The sequence below is a fragment of the Oncorhynchus mykiss genome, chromosome 8 (genome assembly GCF_013265735.2).
Source record: "Oncorhynchus mykiss isolate Arlee chromosome 8, USDA_OmykA_1.1, whole genome shotgun sequence".
NCBI classification, from domain to species: Eukaryota; Metazoa; Chordata; class Actinopteri; order Salmoniformes; family Salmonidae; genus Oncorhynchus; species Oncorhynchus mykiss.
Window position 1 is genome coordinate 21,952,629 of NC_048572.1, and position 18,456 is coordinate 21,971,084.

The following is an 18,456-nucleotide window of genomic DNA, read 5'->3' on the forward strand; positions in this document are numbered from 1 at the left end:
CAATTAATCAAATGGCCACCCAGACTATTTACATTGTTTTGTACACTGCTGCTACTCGCTGTTTATTATCTATGCATAGTCACTTCACCCCTACCTACATGTACAAATTACCTCAACTAACCTGGACCCCCGCACACTGACTCAATACCGGTACCCCCTGTATATAGCCTTGTTATTGTCCTTTTATTGTGTTACTTTTTATTATTTCTTACTTTAGATTATTTGGTAAATATTTTCTTAACTCGTCTTGAACTGCACTGTTGGTTAAGGGCTTATAAGTAAGCATTTCACAGTAAGGTCTACACTTGTTGTATTCGGCACGTGACAAATTAAGTTTGATTTGACTTGTGCAATCTGTCACTGTCCTGGCTGGGTGTGGTGGTGCTAGCCGGGACCGAGTCCCCAGAATCCTCCTGGTTTATCTGCCCAAAGCTGAGAGCAGTAAACATCAGGCAGCGCCATGCCAGAACCAGAGCTGAAGGAGCTCCACTAAAGAGGTGTCCAGTCCTGATATAGTGCTGGCAGACAGTGGAAGTGGTTTTGCAGTTTAGCAAAGCATGACAGCGAGCGCGTGCCAGACTGTGATTACTCTAGCCTGTCAGTTCTGGAGGGAAGACAGAGAGAGAGCAGAGGGAGAGAGAATAGGCTGTCGATGCCATTGATTGAGTGTAAGGCTGGGATTGGGAGGCAAAGCATGGCAATGTGCTGACGGCTGACAGAGCGGTGAGGCAGGGAGAGAGTTTAGACTTAGAGTACAGGCGGCTCCAGCTATGGCTCTGCCAATTGCAATAACAATGGATCTCTGCATGTGGAGGCCTTAGAAAGTGCCTGTCGTGTGCCAGATAACTGTTTATTCCAAAATAGCAGTGTCTCTCTGAGGAATGGGGCTAATTAAAGCAATACATTGCAATGATTTCATACAGCAGTGCCTTATGGGCAAAGTGCTGCGGAATGAGAATTAATCCAGTGCTTGACATTTAAATGAGAACATCACGTTGAGTTTTTCATTGTGGCGCTTTGTGAATATTTCATGTGTCATCTCCCGGTATGCAGCCCACCATAGGGTCCTAGCTGATCGTGCTGTTCTATAATAGCATCATGTTTCATTCTTTCCTGCTCTCCATCTTCCACTAAGGTTCACTCAGGCAGCCATGGCCTAGAGACCTGGAAATGTTCTCGTTTCTCTCCGACTCATCCTACTGCTCTACTTTGTCTCTCCTGCAGTGGCCTGGTTCACCTTCGACCCCGCCTCGGCTCACAGGGACATTGTGTTGACCAATGAGAACCAGACGGTGAGCTGCAACAGCTATGATGACCGTGTGGTGCTGGGGACTGCCGCCTTCTCCAAGGGGGTACATTACTGGGAGCTCATGGTGGATCGCTATGACAACCACCCGGACCCAGCGTTCGGGGTGGCGAGGATCAACACGATGAAGGACATGATGCTGGGGAAGGATGATAAGGCCTGGGCCATGTACGTGGACAACAACCGCAGCTGGTTCATGCACAACAACTCCCACACCAACAGGTAGGTGGGACATCTCTCAGGAGCGGAAGGCTGACTCCTGCTCCTCCACAGCTTCCGAGTTTAGAAATAATCATCATCCTCATTGTGTGTCATACTGTCAGAAATAGCCCACTTACGCACGTACAATATTGGCAGGCAGTTAGTTGTAAATGGAAGAGATCATTTGTAGGGCAATAAACTTATTATTTTGTGATAATCCATTTTTACTTATCTTATACTGTATACTTACTGAGTAGCATAGAGTAATGAAATACATAGATTCAAATTCCACAGGCTTAGCAATCTACCTCCAGGGACAAGAATACACAAAGCACAATCCTCCTTCCCCCTTAATGAACAATAATGCAGTAGTAGTTACCATTTTCAGTAGCTGATTCAAAAGTGTCCCTGTGATCATCTTCGTGTTTGTTCACCCTCATTATTTCTCTTCCTGTCAGCTGTCACGTTGGAGCCTATCACCCACAATGACTCACTCATTTCCCTCATTAAAGTGCCAGGTATACATGAATGTCAGGTAATCATCAAAGGCAGATTTTTGCTTGCAATCCTGCTTGTTTGTTTCTTTCGCCTAGTGGATTTCTCTGGAAATCCACTAGGAAGTCCTGTAGCTTTGTGACATAGCTGTTTGACAACGGTGATGCTTTCACACTTCCACCATTTTGTTGTTTGAGCTGCTCACTCTCAAAAACCAAAAATCTGCTGGCTTTTTGGGTGAGTTGACTGGATTGAGTTGAACTATTTACATACAGCTTTGCATTGCCAAAGTATTTAAGATGTTTGGATACTGATGTATTTATCGGACTTTGTGCCATTGGAATGGAGTAAGCTACACACCCTGAAGGAAAAGCTCGAGAGGCGTTTTTCATATATTTGTTGAACCACAAGTAATCCGGATTTACTGTACATCAATCAATTCACACACAGCCTACATACAAAACACACATTATTTTGCAATTAGGTCAAATCTAATGTTTTGAATAGAGGAAACAATTAACTGCTGAAAGCCATTTGCTGCAAACTGTGTTTGGAGTCATTGGCAACCCTCTATCCCTCTGAGATCCCATACCACTCTCAAAGGGCCTGTTTGATCTGTTTTGATATGGTCCATTAGGCCTAGACTCAGTGTGTGTGTGTGTGTGTGTGTGTGTGTGTGTGTTCTGCAGGGCCGAGGGGGGCATCAGCAAGGGTGCCACTGTGGGCATCCTGCTGGACCTGAACAAGCACACTGTAACGTTCTTTGTCAACAAACAGCAGCATGGCCCCGTGGCCTTCGAGAACCTGGAGGGAGTCTTCATGCCTGCTGTCAGCATCAACAGGAATGTCCAGGTGAACAGACAGTCAGACAGAGTTGCTTAGATGGGAAAACATTGTTTTTTTGTACAAATTTGGGTAGTTTTGTCTCAAAATTCAAGGATTATGGGCTTAATTTAGAAATTAAATTAATCTCCAAATTAGGAATATGTTAAACTGCATATGCACATATTTTTATTAAATTCTTACGTACCAGAAAATATACATTATGTTGAGTTAGTACACTCTGTGGCTCCTGAAAGTCAAATCCTGGATCTCGAGTCAGCAGCTTAGTCTGTCATGATCTCATTTTGTAATGTTTGTCCTTCACAGGTTACCCTACTAACAGGAATGGAGGTGCCAAAGAATTTTAAGCAGCAGTAGCCTCCTAAGGTGTCCTGGCACAGTCCCACCAATGTCAAAATGTACTCCTCCTGCTCCATCCCCATCTGTTCTTGCTACTACAGCATATCTTATGCTGTTTAATGCCTACGATCAAATATCACCCTCGGAGGGAGTCTTATATACGAGGGACTTTTGTATATAAAATATTTTGTTGTTTTTGTAATTTTCCAAGTCCTAATTGCATCTCAAACCGTACAATCAGATTCTGTGTTTACAGTCAAAATGCCACAGGGTGCTTTAATGAAGTGCATCACTAGAACGAAATCCCATATGAGGGTAGAGTCATGAGATGTCCTACAGTACAATTTCTCTACTTCTCTTCTCTCAGGTTCCTTCATAGAGGCTTTCTATACTTTCTTTGTAGGAAATCACTGGATGGGTTAAATGCGGAAGACACATTTCAGTTGAATGCATTCAGTTGTACAACTGACTATTTATCCTCCTTTCCCTTCCCTTCTAATTCAAAAGTTGAGAATAATATAGCTTTTCTTAGACACATTATCAGTGGAATACTGTCTTTGCAACTTTACAAAGCCTTTCGATACCAGAATTGGAATAAATTCAACTTGAAATCTGCTCAATTGAAAATGACCTATGGGAATTTTATACACTATACATTTTATTTAATGAAATTGAATTCACCCCAGCATAGATCGTCAGATCTGTGTAAAGGACTAATCAGAGGACAAACGGAACCTACAATTCTGTCACTAGATGACAAATCTTGGTTCAAAGTGAAGCCAAACCACTGTGACATTGAGATGTAACATAGCCATGTATATTTTGTCAAACTATTTAAAATGCAAATATGTATCTTTTTTCAAACTATTTACTGTTTATGCATTGGGTTTTACTACACTATTTAAATATTTATTAAGAGGGTGTATGCTCATGTGAATAAACAAGTATTGTTAAAGGTTTTGTAAAGCAGTTAGAAATATTGTATTGACAGACCACTACAGGGTCAAGGAAGTAAGGAAATGTATGTAAGGAAATTGTAAATACGACTAATGTGTCCTAAGCATGCATTCTAAGCAAACTAGTTTACTAAACTCCATCTGTACATAGTAAAACTATTCCTAAAACAGTGATATGCAGAAGCCTTTCAAACTACCTAGTACAGTAAAATACATTTGCCCCCTAGAGTTTGAAGTCAAAATTACAGCATCACTTTAATTTCCTAAAAAAATAAGTGTTTAATCATTTATGTGACAATTTAATATCTTATGGGGCTCAAGCACAATGTCAGATGACAAAATTAATTTAGAGGGTTAAGCAGTGCGTTTGTGATTTGTCTGAGGGAGCCTTAATGGAATTGTAGATACTAGGCAGGCTTATTATCCCACATTTACATTTGACCATGTCCTCATAAAGTTCACATACTGGTATATCATTAATCATAATTAGATGCAGTTAGGAGTTGTTTTGTATCATATTCTGTAATTCTAATTTTTGAACATTTTAATCTCCGACGGCTACTAAAAGTGTTGCTTCAAAGTGATGTGCCCTTAATCCAAAATGGTAATAGGTTTTTGGATTAAGAATAAAGCTATTGTTATTAGAATAAAAATTATACTCCGAGTCTGTGTTGAAGCATGGTGGTACACCCTTGGTGAAAATGATTTGTACTGTTCTTGTATGCTCGCTTTGTAAAAACACCAAATATAGTCATGCATTGTTGAATGGTCTTAGAATCTAATGTTGGGTTTATTTAGCTGTGTTTAATGTTCTCTGAACAGAGCCAATGCCTTGTACATTAAACATGTTGATATGATGTAGAGCAGACTTTCTGATTACAGAACTACAGTATGTCCAAAGCTAAAATGTGGAGGTGACCATTCCCAGGGTACATAAATTATATTGACTAAAGCCATTTTGTATAGACAAGCCAGTGCATCAGGTTGCAGCATGTACAGTTGGTTATTGAGTGTCTCCAAGTGAATGTTGTCAGAGAGAATCATCCCTGTTATGAAGATATTCTTATAAAACTCAATAAGTGCTTGTGTTGGCAACTACAGTATAGTGAAGTGTCATGTACCCAAAAGGGATGACTGCAGAGGCCTACAAACAAAATTGGCTCCATGTAGCCTCTCAACAATCACCATGGAAATGGTGTTCACAAACACACTGCCAGCACAGACCATAATATCAAAGGAATCTTTGTAGTAAATTCACATAGTAGCTTATCGTCTCTAAATGTCATATTGTAGAGTTTGGCATGCATTTACCAGCCTGCTTCTGAATGTGAACACCCCACCCCCCCAAAAAGAAAATAGTGCTAGAAACAGTCATGACTGTCAGATTACAATTGGGTTTGAATCCTACACTCTTCCTCAAGAGACTGACAGACACATTTATTTCATCCATTTATTTATAAATGTATAATACATTTCTGAGATTTATTTTGCCCACGTTTACTGTTCCCACCCTCAGTATGCCATGTGGGGAAGGTTGTTGCCGTGTCTGGGGGACATCTCTCTTCTAAACACACATGCCCTGGGGTCGTGGCTAGTGCCCTCCCACTGCCACACTACCAGAGAACTAGGCAGGGTGCACCACCAAACCTCATAGGGAATGTCAACTGGTCCATTAGGACACTGGCATCCGTGTCCAGTGTGTTCACAAAAAGCTGTGCTTTATTTTATAGAATTCTGTTACGTATGTTCTTTAGTTATCATACGATGTAAACGTTTCGTACTTCTAAGTGGTTTGTATATGAAATGAGTTGGCATTGTTTTCATATTATACCGTTTAAAAGATGAAGAAAATGCTGTCTTTCCTTTATATAATGAATAAACTGTGATGGAATATAAATGTGCTCTTCATATCTTTTCTGTAGTCTTTCTGGGATTATGTTAATTGTGGCTTGGACATCAATTGTCCGTTACTGCATCTTCATGTGAAAAGTCTCTTAACTCCCAAAAATGCTCTTAATCATTGTTTTCACTTCATCACTTTTGTGGCATTTATTTTAAACTTATTTTTTTTTGATGGAGGCTTTTATTTTCTGAATTTCTTTGGTGCTCAGGACCAGCATTCCATTTTTAAAGCGTCCCACCTGGCCTGTTGGAGCTTTACTGGACGATGACTTCCTCTTCTCATCCCTAGTAAATGGTACAGCATGAAACATTCAGTGAACAGAGTATGAAACATGGAGATTTAACACTTAAGGGAGGCAGAAATTCATAATAAGTGGAGGCATGGAGCAAACATGTACTACATAACAGTTACTGACAGTGGTTCATACCTATTCAATTGTGGCAAAATGTCCACATATTTGGAAATCTATTTAAAAGCTAAACTTAGATTAACATCACTGACCTTGGTTTAGTCATCTTCTTTTTCTTTAAGTCCTAGAATGGAAAATAATTGGTATACAAATTCAGAACTGAGATGACACCACACTCAATGTGAAATTAGGGGGATATCATTCAATTTACCGTCTGAATCTCGTCCTTTGCCTTTTGCTTTTTGTCCTTAACCCTTTGCTGCAACACTTTGTAGTTTACATACTCCTTCTTAGGGGGCTGTGATAAAAAAAAAAATTAAAAGTTTGTCAGACTATTTACTCTGCTTCATCATAACCAACTCCCACTTTACACAACTTTGTCCGAGGATCATGTTTGTAGATTACGAGGGAGGGAAATTATATGGTAAACTCTGTTGGTGTGCAAATAGCAGGAGAGATTACATTTTCTGGAATGTGCATAAAATATCATGTTTATTTTATGCAACCACAGTTTACCCTTGCTCCAAGCATGATGGCTCGCTCCTGTTCAAAAACCCTCTGCTGCACTTTCTGGTATCCAGTGATTCCAAATCTATGAACTTCTAACCGAGCCTAACAAACAAAATAAAACAGGAAAACATTGTATTTCAACAAAATAATTGGATCATTCGTATAAGATTGTATCATAATTGGGTAGAATTTCAATATCCTAGAACATTCACTTTTACCTTTTCTAGACTGAATTCATCTGGGTCCACCTTTTTCTCTTTTGTTTGAGGAGGCTGGAAGGGAGGAAAAATGTATGAGATGCAATAATTCTGACAAGAGGCTCAGGTTGAGGTGAAACCGTAATATGCCATTTACAGATGCCGTTAGACATAGTACCTTGTCCTTGACCTCGGGCACTGGTGGCTTTCTGGCTTGTCTCGGTCTCTTTGTAGGATCCTGGAATGTGACCACCTCTACTGGTGGTGCCTGTTTAGTGGTTAAACTTGTGTTTCCAACTTCAGACGCACCAGGAAGGTCAATCGCTGAGATATCTGAAAGTCTGACTTCCAGACTGTCTTTAGTATCACTGCAATCGTCTGCAGCGGTGTCCTCGTCCTCTACCTCACTCCTTTGGGATCTCTTCTTCTGTGACTTGTGTTCTCTCTTTGATACTGTTCGATCACCTGTAACAACATGCTGTTAGAAAAATATTCAAGACCACCCGCACCAAGCCACACAAATGAGCAACTAGCTACCTTTCTCCTTGAACTGGGGTGGCCACGGCTCATGGAGAGCTGCTAGTTGCGTGGGCTTTTGCTCCAAACCTGCTCAAATACACTTGATTATGCTAATCACGTTTCTAAAAAAGCAGCTCATTAGTATAACAAATGTTAATGCAGTACTGGAGCAAAAGCCTGCACACCCAATTACTCTCCAGGAAGAGGTTGGCCCACGTCACAGACACAGCTAGCTAACGTTAGCTTTTCTGCTAGCTAGCTAAATTAATGGCTAGCAAGTATAAAAAGCAGAGCTAAACTGGTAAATAAAGGACGACGTCCAACCACTACTACTAGTAAGACATCCATCTCTGGATAGCTAATGCTAGCTAGATTCCAACACGCTAGCTTTGCTTTGTTTGCTAACTAGCAAGCTAAATTGCTAACTTCTGCTTACCGAAATCATACAGCGTATTCAGGACATGGTCAAGAAAAAACTGATCCGTGTCTTCTTCCTTTCCATTTTCGTTGTTGTCCATTTCAAGCAGTGACTAAACTAATACCATAAAAATACGTAATAAAATAGGGAAACAAAGAAAAAACACGATTGTGGATGACTGATAACAAACCAATGTACACACGTGTGTGTACTATGCATCTGAAAAGCAACAGGATCAGGATGTCGTATCTTGGCCACCGTAGTTTAATGTACAAACAAGGAAGTAGCCATTCACAGCAGGGAATTATCCAGCGAGTCAAACATACATATCTAGCTTAAATCTCTGCTGACGATTCAGCCAAAGCAGCATCTATGTTTTTATGATACCTGCTAAGGAATGGCATCAAAAACTCTTTATTCGGTACGTAGGCTATACATTGCTAGCTTGCCCCACCCACCCACATGTTTGACACTTGAGCTAAATGTCAACTGTTTGTGCCAGCTGTCTTAACATTCTTGTGTTTGTAACGTTACAGCAAAGGGACCCAATGCTAAAGAGAGATGGCTTTGAAGACATTTTAGAAGAGAGGAGGAACTCCAGCGACTTGAAGTACGCGTTGAGGTGCTATGCACCGGTTCTTTACAAGGGAGTCACTCCCTGCAAAGCAAACATGCTCAAGAATATCGTTCTCCAATCTGATCAGCTACGCTATGTCATTAATCAAGTAGGTAATCAGTGCCATAGCCCGCATGTGCAACGTTTGTCATTGGTTGTTATAGGTTGTCAAGTGTTACATCTCAGTTCTTCTATTGTGCCTCACACCACAGTGACATCGCAACCCCTCTGATCCACAATTTTAGGCTACATGTAGATTACAAAATGTGTTGATACAATGTGTGCATGAATGTAACTGACATTGCTCTGCATGCATGCAGGGTTATCCTTGACTTTGTCACCTAAAGGGTTAATTCCATCCCTTCAGTGTTTAAACTAGTTTGACTACCAATGACGAAATGATTGACAACATACTCTGAAACTGTCTTTAGGGATATGGCAAGACATCTATTATTCATAACCCCTGCCTTCTGGTTGATGATCATGCCCAGGTGTCACAAGAGTCTGGCGAGGCCCCTGACATCATCCAAGAAGAGGCCTCTGTCATTCTGGAGGAGATGGCCCACCGGCTCCAGATCAGCACCGTCCGCTTCTTTGCCTTCGCTCTTAGCAAGGCCTTCAAAACCCTCTTCCAACATGTCTGTGTCAACGAGGAGGGCATCCAGAGAGTGAGTGTCCTGAGTCTGACAATAAAAAACGGTAGATTAAGGAGCATGGGACATATGGGATATTAACTATTTGTCCTATTAACAAGTTCATTCATATCCACACATTCTTAATTTCCCCAGCTCCAACAGGCCATCCAGGAGCATCCGGTGGTGCTGCTCCCCAGTCACCGTAGTTACATGGACTTCCTGTTGATGTCCTACATCCTATACACCTATGACCTCGCCCTGCCTGTCATCGCTGCAGGCATGGGTAAGCATCTGCTCCAATGTCTCTCTGAACACCTTAATGTTCACTCTGTGTAAAGACACTCTCTCCTTTGTTCTTTTATCTTTTGTTTGGCCGTTTCTGTTGTTGTTGCTCGCCTTAGTATTGAGGATATTATTGTGTGATCTAGATTTCATGGGGATGAAGTTTGTTGGTGAGATGCTCCGGATGTCAGGAGCGTTCTTTATCCGGCGCTCGTTTGGAGGAGACAAACTGTACTGGGCTGTGTTCTCAGAGTATGTGAAGACCATGCTGAGGGTATGTACAATGACCTACTGTTCTGTTCTGCTGTCCTTTTATTGTGCTTTGTTGCTGTAACAGAGCAGGTGCTGAGTGTTTAATTTGTATGTCTGTCTATCTCTGAATCTGTTCTTTTAGAATGGATTTGCACCTATTGAGTTCTTCTTAGAGGGTACAAGAAGCCGAACATGCAAGTCCCTCACCCCTAAATTAGGTAAATAAACATTATTTTTGTTTTGATTGGAGACTTGACCAAAATCCTTATTTTCATATCTGACTTGGCTCCTTGCTTTTGATTGAGCTTATTGCTGAGCTCTGCATTTGTTGTGCAGTATGTAGCATTTAAGTGTTTTGTTTTATGACATTTTCTTCTTTCAGCAAAAAACCTCTAGGTGACAGGAAATAGCTTTTCTGCTACCATTGCCAGATTTTCTGTTATATACCCAGGGAGAGGTGCCAGAATTGACCCCAATAAATGTCATTTTTTTTGCAGTGGCATTATTTCAAAACAATACAATGCTCTTGTCTGCAGATGTATGAGAAACCAATCCACTGTAATCATTTTGGACCATGGCTCTCGTCATTTCAGGATTACTGAATATCGTGATTGAACCATTCTTCAAAGGAGAAGTGTTTGATGTCAACCTAGTGCCTATCAGCATCAGTTATGAGAGGATACTAGAGGAATCTCTCTATGCCAGGGAGCTCCTGGGAGTGCCCAAGCCTAAGGAGTCCACCTCTGTGAGTCTCTACTATGTGCCTAGTCCTGTACTGTATTGATGGATTGGATTAGACATTCACTTGATTTCATCGGTTTTTCAGTATTGATTGAAAATAACTTACTTCCTGCATATATTGATATCTCACCTCACTTAGTTGATATCATGCACCTGTGTTAACACAGCACAATGCCAGGCAATTGCATCACACTCAAACATAGGCTGCTATTTTGCCTTTCAGGGACTGTTGAAAGCCAGGAGAATCCTCAGTGAAGACTATGGCAGCATTCATGTGTACTTTGGCCAACCAGTGTCAGTACGGAGTCTGGCCCAGGGCAAGGTCAACCGCTCTACGTACAACCTTTTCCCAAGGTACACTGTGCTGTCTATTTATGGTAAACCTTACACTTATAATTTACAATAGCTCACACGGATTGACATTAAGTGTTGCCTTAATCCCTGGGGAATAAATTGAGCCTGCTTGTATGTTGCCCTTTTGGGCAGGTGTTAAAAAAACAACCAAACTGCGAAGATTTCCACTAAAACGTATATATTTCTGGTTCGTCCCCAAGTCAAAAACAGTCAATTTGTGTAATTTCAGGCAATCGGACATGTTGAGACTGCTCTGATTTAAAAAATAAAAATGATAACAACAAAGATACAAAACTCCAGTACTGATCTTTCTGATGTGTAGGTGAAAGGCAGGCCATATATGGCACTTTTGCATGTAAATAGCAAATGTACTTTTTTGATCTTCAGGCAACCAAAAAATATTCCTGACATGCCTGATGGGCAAGTGCCTTTCAGACTTCAATGTTAATCCCTGACTCATAACTCTCCCCACTAGCTAATACTTAAGTGGCTTTTTCTTCTTCTGAGATTAAAAAATTAATACAATTCAGTTGAGACCCTATTTTAATTTGAGATGGTTATTCATGTTCTTCAGTAATCACTGGAGTCTTATCCTGTTACAGACACATCCCTAGGAAGCCCATGGAGGAGACCCAGTCATTTGTGAATGACACTGCCTACAGGATAGTGCGTCTGCAGGAGGACAACATGGTGCTGAAGCCCTGGGTCCTGATGGCCTCCCTCCTCCTGCAGAACCTGGAGGGCATGGAGCTGTCTGTGCTGACAGAGCAGACCGTCTGGCTCCGAGGCCTAGCCCTGTCTTATGCTGCCTTCCTGGACTGGCCTGGTAGGATCCACACCAGCCATAGGCAATGCACATTGATCCCCGTGTAACTCTTACTTTTAACTTTAACACACCATTGATTGTGCTTTAACTCTCTTGTTGACCTCAAATGATACAGTAAGCTCTTTGATGCTGTTGCTTAGTGTTTTTTTGTAGCCTCAGCACAACTTGGCCTAAATATTTATTTAAACCTTATTTTACCAGGTAAATTGACTGAGAACACATGATCATTTACAGCAACGACCTGGGGAATAGTCACAGGGGAGAAGAATGAACCAATTGGAAGCTGGCGCTGATTAAGTGGCCAGATTGGGAATATAGCCAGGACTCCGGGGTTAACATCGCTACTCACGAGACCCATTTAACAGCACCTTACACAGGGAAATGTCCCCAATCACTGCTTTGGGGTATTGGGATATATAAACTCAGCAACAACAACAAAAAACGTCCCTTTTTCAGGACCCTGTCTTTTAAACATAATTTGTAAAAATCCAAATAACTTCACAGATCTTCATTGTAAAGGCTTTAAACACTGTTTCCCATGCTTGTTCAATGAACCATAAACAATTAATGAACATGCACCTGTGGAACAGTCATTAAGACACTAACAGCTTACAGACGGTAGGCAATTATGGTCACAGTTATGGAAACTTAGGACACCAAAGAGGCCTTTCTACTGACTGAAAAACACCAAAAGAAAGATGCCCAGGGTCCCTGATCATCTGCGTGAACGTGCCTTAGGCATGCTGCAAGGAGGCATGAGGACTGCAGTTGTGGCCAGGGCAATAAATTGCAATGTCCGTACTGTGAGACGCCTAAGACAGTGCTATAGGGAGACAGGACGGACAGCTGATCGTCCTCGCAGTGACAGACCACGTGTAACAACACCTGCACAGGATCGGTACATCCGAACATCACACCTGCGGGACAGGTACAGGATGGCAACAACAACTGCCTGAGTTACACCAGGAACGCACAATCCCTCCATCAGTGCTCAGACTGTCCGCAATAGGCTGAGAGAGGATGGACTGAGGGCTTGTAGGCCTGTTGTAAGGCAGGTCCTCACCAGACATCATCGGCAACAATGTCGCCTATGGGCACAAACCCACCATCGCTGGACCAGACAGGCCTGGCAAAAAGTGCTCTTCACTGTCGAAGGAATGAGCGTTACACCGAGGCCTATACTCTGGAGCGGGATCGTTCTGTGAGTGATTTCCTGCAAGTCAGGAATGTCAGGAATGTCGGTGTTCTGCCATGGCGAGCGAAGAGCCCGGATCTCAATCCCATTGAGCACGTCTGGGACCTGTTCGATCGGAGGGTGAGGGCTAGGGCCATTCCCCCCATAAATGTCTGGGAACTTGCAGGTGCCTTGGTGGAAGAGTGGACTAACATCTCACATCAAGAACTGGTAAATCTGGTGCAGTCCATGAGGAGGAGATGCACTGCAGTACTTAATGTAGCAGCTGGTGGCCACACCAGATACTGACTGTTACTTTTGATTTTGACCCCTCCTTTGTTCAGGGACACATGTTTGTTGTTGAATCGTGTTATGTTCATACAAATATTTACACTTGTTAAGTTTGCTGAAAATAAACGCAGTTGACAGTGAGAGGACATTTCTTTTTTTGCTGTGTTTATTTTTTGACCAGAGGAAAGAGTACTTCCTAGTGTTGCTTGTAGGGGCAGCAGGTAGCCCAGTGGTTAGAATGTTTGGCCAGTAACCGAAAGGTTGCAAGATCAAATCCCCGAGCTGACATGGTTAACTTCTGTCGTTCTGACCATGAACAAGGCAGTTAACCCACGGTTCTTAGGCCGTCATTGTAAATAAGAATTTGTTATTAACTGACTTGCCTAGTTAAATAATGTTAAAATAAAAAACAAAAAAATCCTACTGGCCTTCCAACACCACTTCCAGCAGCATCTGATATCCCATCTAGGGACCTATCCTGCTTAGCTTCAAAGGCAAGCCAGCAGTGGGATGCACAGTATGTTGCTGGCCAAATATAAATGCAGCACATTTGGTTCACCTCCAGGCAACAAGTGAATGTCATACTTATTGCATTGGAATTTAATCAAAGGCAAAGTAATTCTATTTAAAAAAAATGTTTTAATTTACTGTCCCACATGTAATCAGGGGTTGATTGCGGTATGGTCGTATTGGAATTGACCCAGTGAAAAAAAACTTTATTTCCTCGCCAAGGTCTTTCTTGGACAAAAGTGTTTCATGAGCCCTAAAAACATTCTCTACCTGAAAGTGGAGAAACTGTTCACTCACTGACTTTGACAGGCCCTATAATATTTATCACACCCACTGCTCCTGATGCGATATGATGTTTGATATCCAGTTCCCTTTGATGTCAAAAGAATACATGTTTGAGTATGAGCGACTGCTCTAGCTTTATAATTAGCTCTGTGTGAACCTCTGGGCTTGCTAACTACACCCAGATGATGCTCTCATGGCCCTTCCAGGCCTCAGACATCAGTCCCTTGTCACTGCTCTGGGGATTTCCCCTGCCATCCTTAATGAGTCACTGATGTTGTGACAGGATCTGAAGGATCATCTCAGACACCCTGCGTGTGCCGTCTAGACAGAGCTCACTGCTGGGCCTCGTCACCTTGTTACTTCCTTCTCTTTTCTCTGTCTCACTCTTTGTTTCTGTCTCTTTTCTCTTGCTCCTCCAGACCATGCTCCCACAGCGAAGGTGGTGTCGTCCAGCCTGGCTCTCCACAGGGGCTTGGCGTGTGTCTCAGGGGGCCGGGTTAGTCTGGTGGTAGGGGAGCCCCTGGGCCCGGTGACCCCAGAGGAGGCTCTCTTTAACAGAGCCGTCAGCGTGCTCTCCTGTGCCTCCTACAGGAACCAGGTCCTTCACGTGTTCCTCCGGCCCGCCATGCTAGCTGTGGCCATGCACACTGCAGCCTCCTCTAAGAAGAGTGAGTGGCCTGGCTGTAGGCTCTGATCTCATTTAATAATAATAGTACATTCATGGGTTTTATATAGTGCTTCATGGACTCAAAAATGCTTATTAGAACAAATTTCTTAGGGTTGAAATATAGTATTTAGCCCCAGTTTAAGTTTCCACTCAATATTCCTGCTTTTATGTTGTCCCAATAGGGTGCTAGCTAGTATACATGGCTGAGGTTTTTCCACTTAATTAAATGAAGGCTACATCTTTCAGATGAAGTGTACAACTGCTTCAGCTTCCTTTGGGACATGTTCTCCAATGACTTCATCCTCTGTCCTGGGGACACTGTCCAGGTAATACTTAAATGCACAGTGACAAATTATTTTAAAGAATTTAAAATTGTAATAAGTTCTTAGTATGGACTTATTCCTATGGTGAATATCCATACAGGACTTTGAGGAGGCGTGTTACCTGCTGGTGAAGACTGGTGCTGTCCAGATGCCGCAGCAGGACATAGTGATGACAGACATAGGGCAGCCCACCCTCTCCTTCTTCAATGGCCTGCTGGAACCATTCCTACAAGGCTACCAGGTACACTGGCCCTCAGTCTAGCACTAATGTAAACCTTTTATCTGAGCATGATACTTCCTGATGGCTTTATAGTAGCTTTATTACTTTATCATAACTTAAAACACTTTTCTTACATTTTTCTCAAAGCACTCAAGAGACTTTTACAGTGGCCTGATGATTTAGCAGTATTGTGGACATTGGCGTTCCCAAAAGTTGTCAATTTATTTTACAGTGGCAACTGTCTTGCAGGAGAATCCTCAGTGAAATATACATTTTCATGACCGGTCTCCAGTAGAGGGAGCTCTATAACCAGAGCACTGTCACGTTATGGTGTTACTTGATGGGTGTCCACAAATCAGCACTGCACATTCCTTTGGATAGTGCCACTCCGTGGTCTTCAGTGGCTGTGTGTGAGTTGACTGGTGTTTAATTATTGTGTGTGCCTCCTCTAGGTGGTGTGTCGGTACCTCTGTGAGGAGGCCAGTGAGGGCCTGACAGAGAAGCAGTACATCCCTGCTGTCCGCAGCTTCGCTGTCAAACTCATCCTAGCAGGTGCCTTCACTTCACTCTCTGAATTGTTTTGAGTGTGGTCTGGGTTCAGTCAGCAGGATAACAAATTTAGTTTACAGCCAAGTGGAACAGTATACATGTATTTGGATAGTCCCATGGTTTGTAGATGTTCAGCTGTCTGTCAACAACATTTTAACTTACTATCCACTAACCCTAGTCATAACCATAGCTTTATGTCCACGCCTGTGCCCAGCGGGTAGGTTTAGCTGGACATATGTCTATTACACATTGGTTCAACGTAATTTCATTGAAATGCCGTGGAAACAACGTTGATTCAACCAGTGTGTGCTCAGTGGGCAGCTTCATGTCTACACCCTTGCTCTTGGTTTATATGACACAATGAAAACTGCCATCTAGTGGCTTTAGATGCTACTGCCAACTCTCAGAAGTGAGCATTCTGTGTTGTGTGTTTTCACAGGAAACCTGAGGTGCTATGAGGTGCTATCGTCAGACATGCAGAAGAATGCTCTTGCCGCTTTGCTGCGTATGGATGCTGTAAGAAAGGTCAAAGTGTAAGTCCAGTTCAACTACTCCTATATCTGGGTTGTGAAGTCCCATTTTGCTGTGGGAATGTTTGTTCTCACTGTGAATACTTTGTTCTTTAATTTCAGAGCTGATCAAGTCACTCTCATAGTGAACAAGATGGCTGTGAACTCTATAGACGATATACTGGGTAAGAATAGAATGATCAGTCATATCAATCAGACTCAGATCAGCCCAAGTCTCTCTCTTGTTGCTGTAGCAGAAGATCTGTGTAGAGATGGGTTGACACCAAGTTATATAAGATGATGGTATATTTAATTCTATTTAAGTCACACAGGCTTGTGTAGTGCTGTTTCATTTCAAATGGCTGCATCAGGTACTGAGGGCTGGCCTACTTACAATTTTTGTTACAGCAGTTGTCATGACCCAGTTTGGATGATGTGGCACTGGCACATGCATGACAGCTAGCCTATAGTGGATGTTCCATTACACAGTCCTGATGGTTGATTTTGTTTTTACTCTCTTCAGGAGGCAAACTTCCCACTCAGAAAGCTCTCCTCGCTCGACTGTAGTTCACTCACTTCGCGGGCCAATGAAAACTCTGGAGAGTAAACTCTGCCTTCATTACCATAATGCCAAATTTTCCAGGAGAGCATAGCTTTGCTGACTACAAAGGTTGTTTGTCATAGTTTTTTTTAAAGGAACTTCACTGGTTTGCCATCTGGGACACTGTTTTCACACACACATGCTCTTCAAAATGTTTATATGACAAATAACACCAAAATACTTCTTTTAGATCTTCGCTCACACTAACTACGTGTCTGTCTAGAGACGTTTTACATTTCCGAGGTTGCCAAAGTAATTTAAATAGTAACCATTTTAATTAACACGTTTTGTGCAATCCCGGTTGTTTTCTAACACTGCTTGGACTCATTAATATCTTCTTCATTTGTTATTTTGGTGTTATGGCGCCTGATGTGGTATTGCTGCTTGTGTAGTCTGTTAGTGTTTGTATTGTGTTTGTGTTGGTGTGGACCTCTCCCTTTCTCCTCCTCTGGGATCGTTGCCTTTGTGTGTTTTTCAGAGAAATCATTGTTACAAAAATGGGGTCGCATCATGTTGTTTACAGACCGAAATGAGGATACCAGCCTATTTCTGCAACGTTAACACTGGGTAGATAAGAAATTGTATTTACTATATTTTATTATATCATAAAAACAGATTTGGAGTAGAAACACCCCCTCTCATGATCAAAGCCAAAGAGTTTGGGATTTCATCAGATATGCTGATGGTATAATATCCAAACATGAGAGCCATATGTTGTTTACATCTGTTTTATACACATGTGCAGCGCTACATATCCAACTGCATCATTGTTACTCTGATATATGATGACTATTGTGGAATACTCAGTTACATCTTAAGACCTAAGATCACAAAGGTAACCTGACCACTGAGGATTTGCCGTAATCTCTCCTTTCCTATACTTCCGGGTTTGTTTATTGTGACCGAAGTATGTTTCTGAACTGTTTTGATATGACTGTTTACAATGCGGATTTGACAAAAACATGAAGAATGTGACCATGATCTCTGTTACCAAGTGCAGCAGATGCTTTGACTGCTGGTCTCCTGCCAAAGTATACATGTCTGTTACCCTACCATTCTGTCATGTACAGTAGGGTGCAATGTGTTTTTGATGTGGAATTAATGTTGTTCTAACATGAATGACTACTGTTGCAGTACAGTAACATTTAGCTATATGACAGTGTTTGGCAGTTAACTGTGATCAATGATGCTTTTTGAAGTAAATCTACAGGCAGAATAAATAATTTGAAATGATGGTAGATGGTCTGACTGTTCTGAGGACTAGGGGAATGTTGTGGTTATCTATAGGCAGGAATGTTTATGACCTTCCCATAGATGGCAGGCTTGCTCCTCTTCTATGAAATGCTGTAGGTTGTCGATTTCTAGGGAAGTAATGTGGATGGACGTGTCATATCAGGGAAGTATTTTCCATCATGTTGTTTTGTGGTCATGCTGCTGAGTAAGATAATACAGCCAGCAAATCCCCTAGCTTCCATCAATTTTTGTCTGACATACTGTTGGGTTCTCTAAAGTCACCACACTCTAT

General features: G+C 42.0%; 3 protein-coding genes across 8 annotated transcripts in view; 2 read left to right on the plus strand and 1 right to left on the minus strand.

Moving 5' to 3' along the window:
* Positions 1–6,037, plus strand: part of LOC110529607 (E3 ubiquitin-protein ligase TRIM9) — a 27,624-nt gene extending 21,587 nt beyond the window's left edge. For 2 of the 6 annotated variants that reach the window (XM_036985031.1, XM_036985032.1), the window contains 3 exons: positions 1,225–1,528; positions 2,692–2,854; positions 3,152–6,037. In XM_036985031.1, coding sequence (XP_036840926.1) covers positions 1,225–1,528; positions 2,692–2,854; positions 3,152–3,202 — 518 coding nt within the window. In that variant the 3' untranslated portion in view covers positions 3,203–6,037. The other 4 variants (XR_005052834.1, XM_036985035.1, XM_036985036.1 and 1 more) reach the window with 4 other exon arrangements.
* c8h1orf131 (chromosome 8 C1orf131 homolog) lies at positions 5,577–8,479 on the minus strand. Its single transcript, XM_021611965.2, has 7 exons — positions 8,115–8,479; positions 7,338–7,624; positions 7,181–7,234; positions 6,969–7,064; positions 6,664–6,750; positions 6,545–6,576; positions 5,577–6,327 (listed from the first exon to the last, which is right to left on the minus strand). The coding sequence occupies exons 1-7, from the start codon at positions 8,194–8,196 to the stop codon at positions 6,201–6,203; spliced, it is 765 nt and encodes a 254-aa protein (XP_021467640.1). The 5' UTR covers positions 8,197–8,479; the 3' UTR covers positions 5,577–6,200.
* On the plus strand, positions 8,373–18,165 carry gnpat (glyceronephosphate O-acyltransferase). The gene is made up of 16 exons (XM_021611964.2): positions 8,373–8,517; positions 8,633–8,821; positions 9,204–9,380; positions 9,501–9,630; positions 9,776–9,903; positions 10,024–10,099; positions 10,475–10,626; positions 10,846–10,976; positions 11,579–11,802; positions 14,482–14,730; positions 14,976–15,055; positions 15,153–15,293; positions 15,725–15,824; positions 16,261–16,354; positions 16,454–16,515; positions 16,854–18,165. Exons 1-16 carry the CDS (start codon positions 8,494–8,496, stop codon positions 16,895–16,897), a joined length of 2,001 nt encoding a protein of 666 aa, XP_021467639.1. The 5' UTR covers positions 8,373–8,493; the 3' UTR covers positions 16,898–18,165.
* Positions 18,166–18,456: the final 291 nt, after the last annotated feature.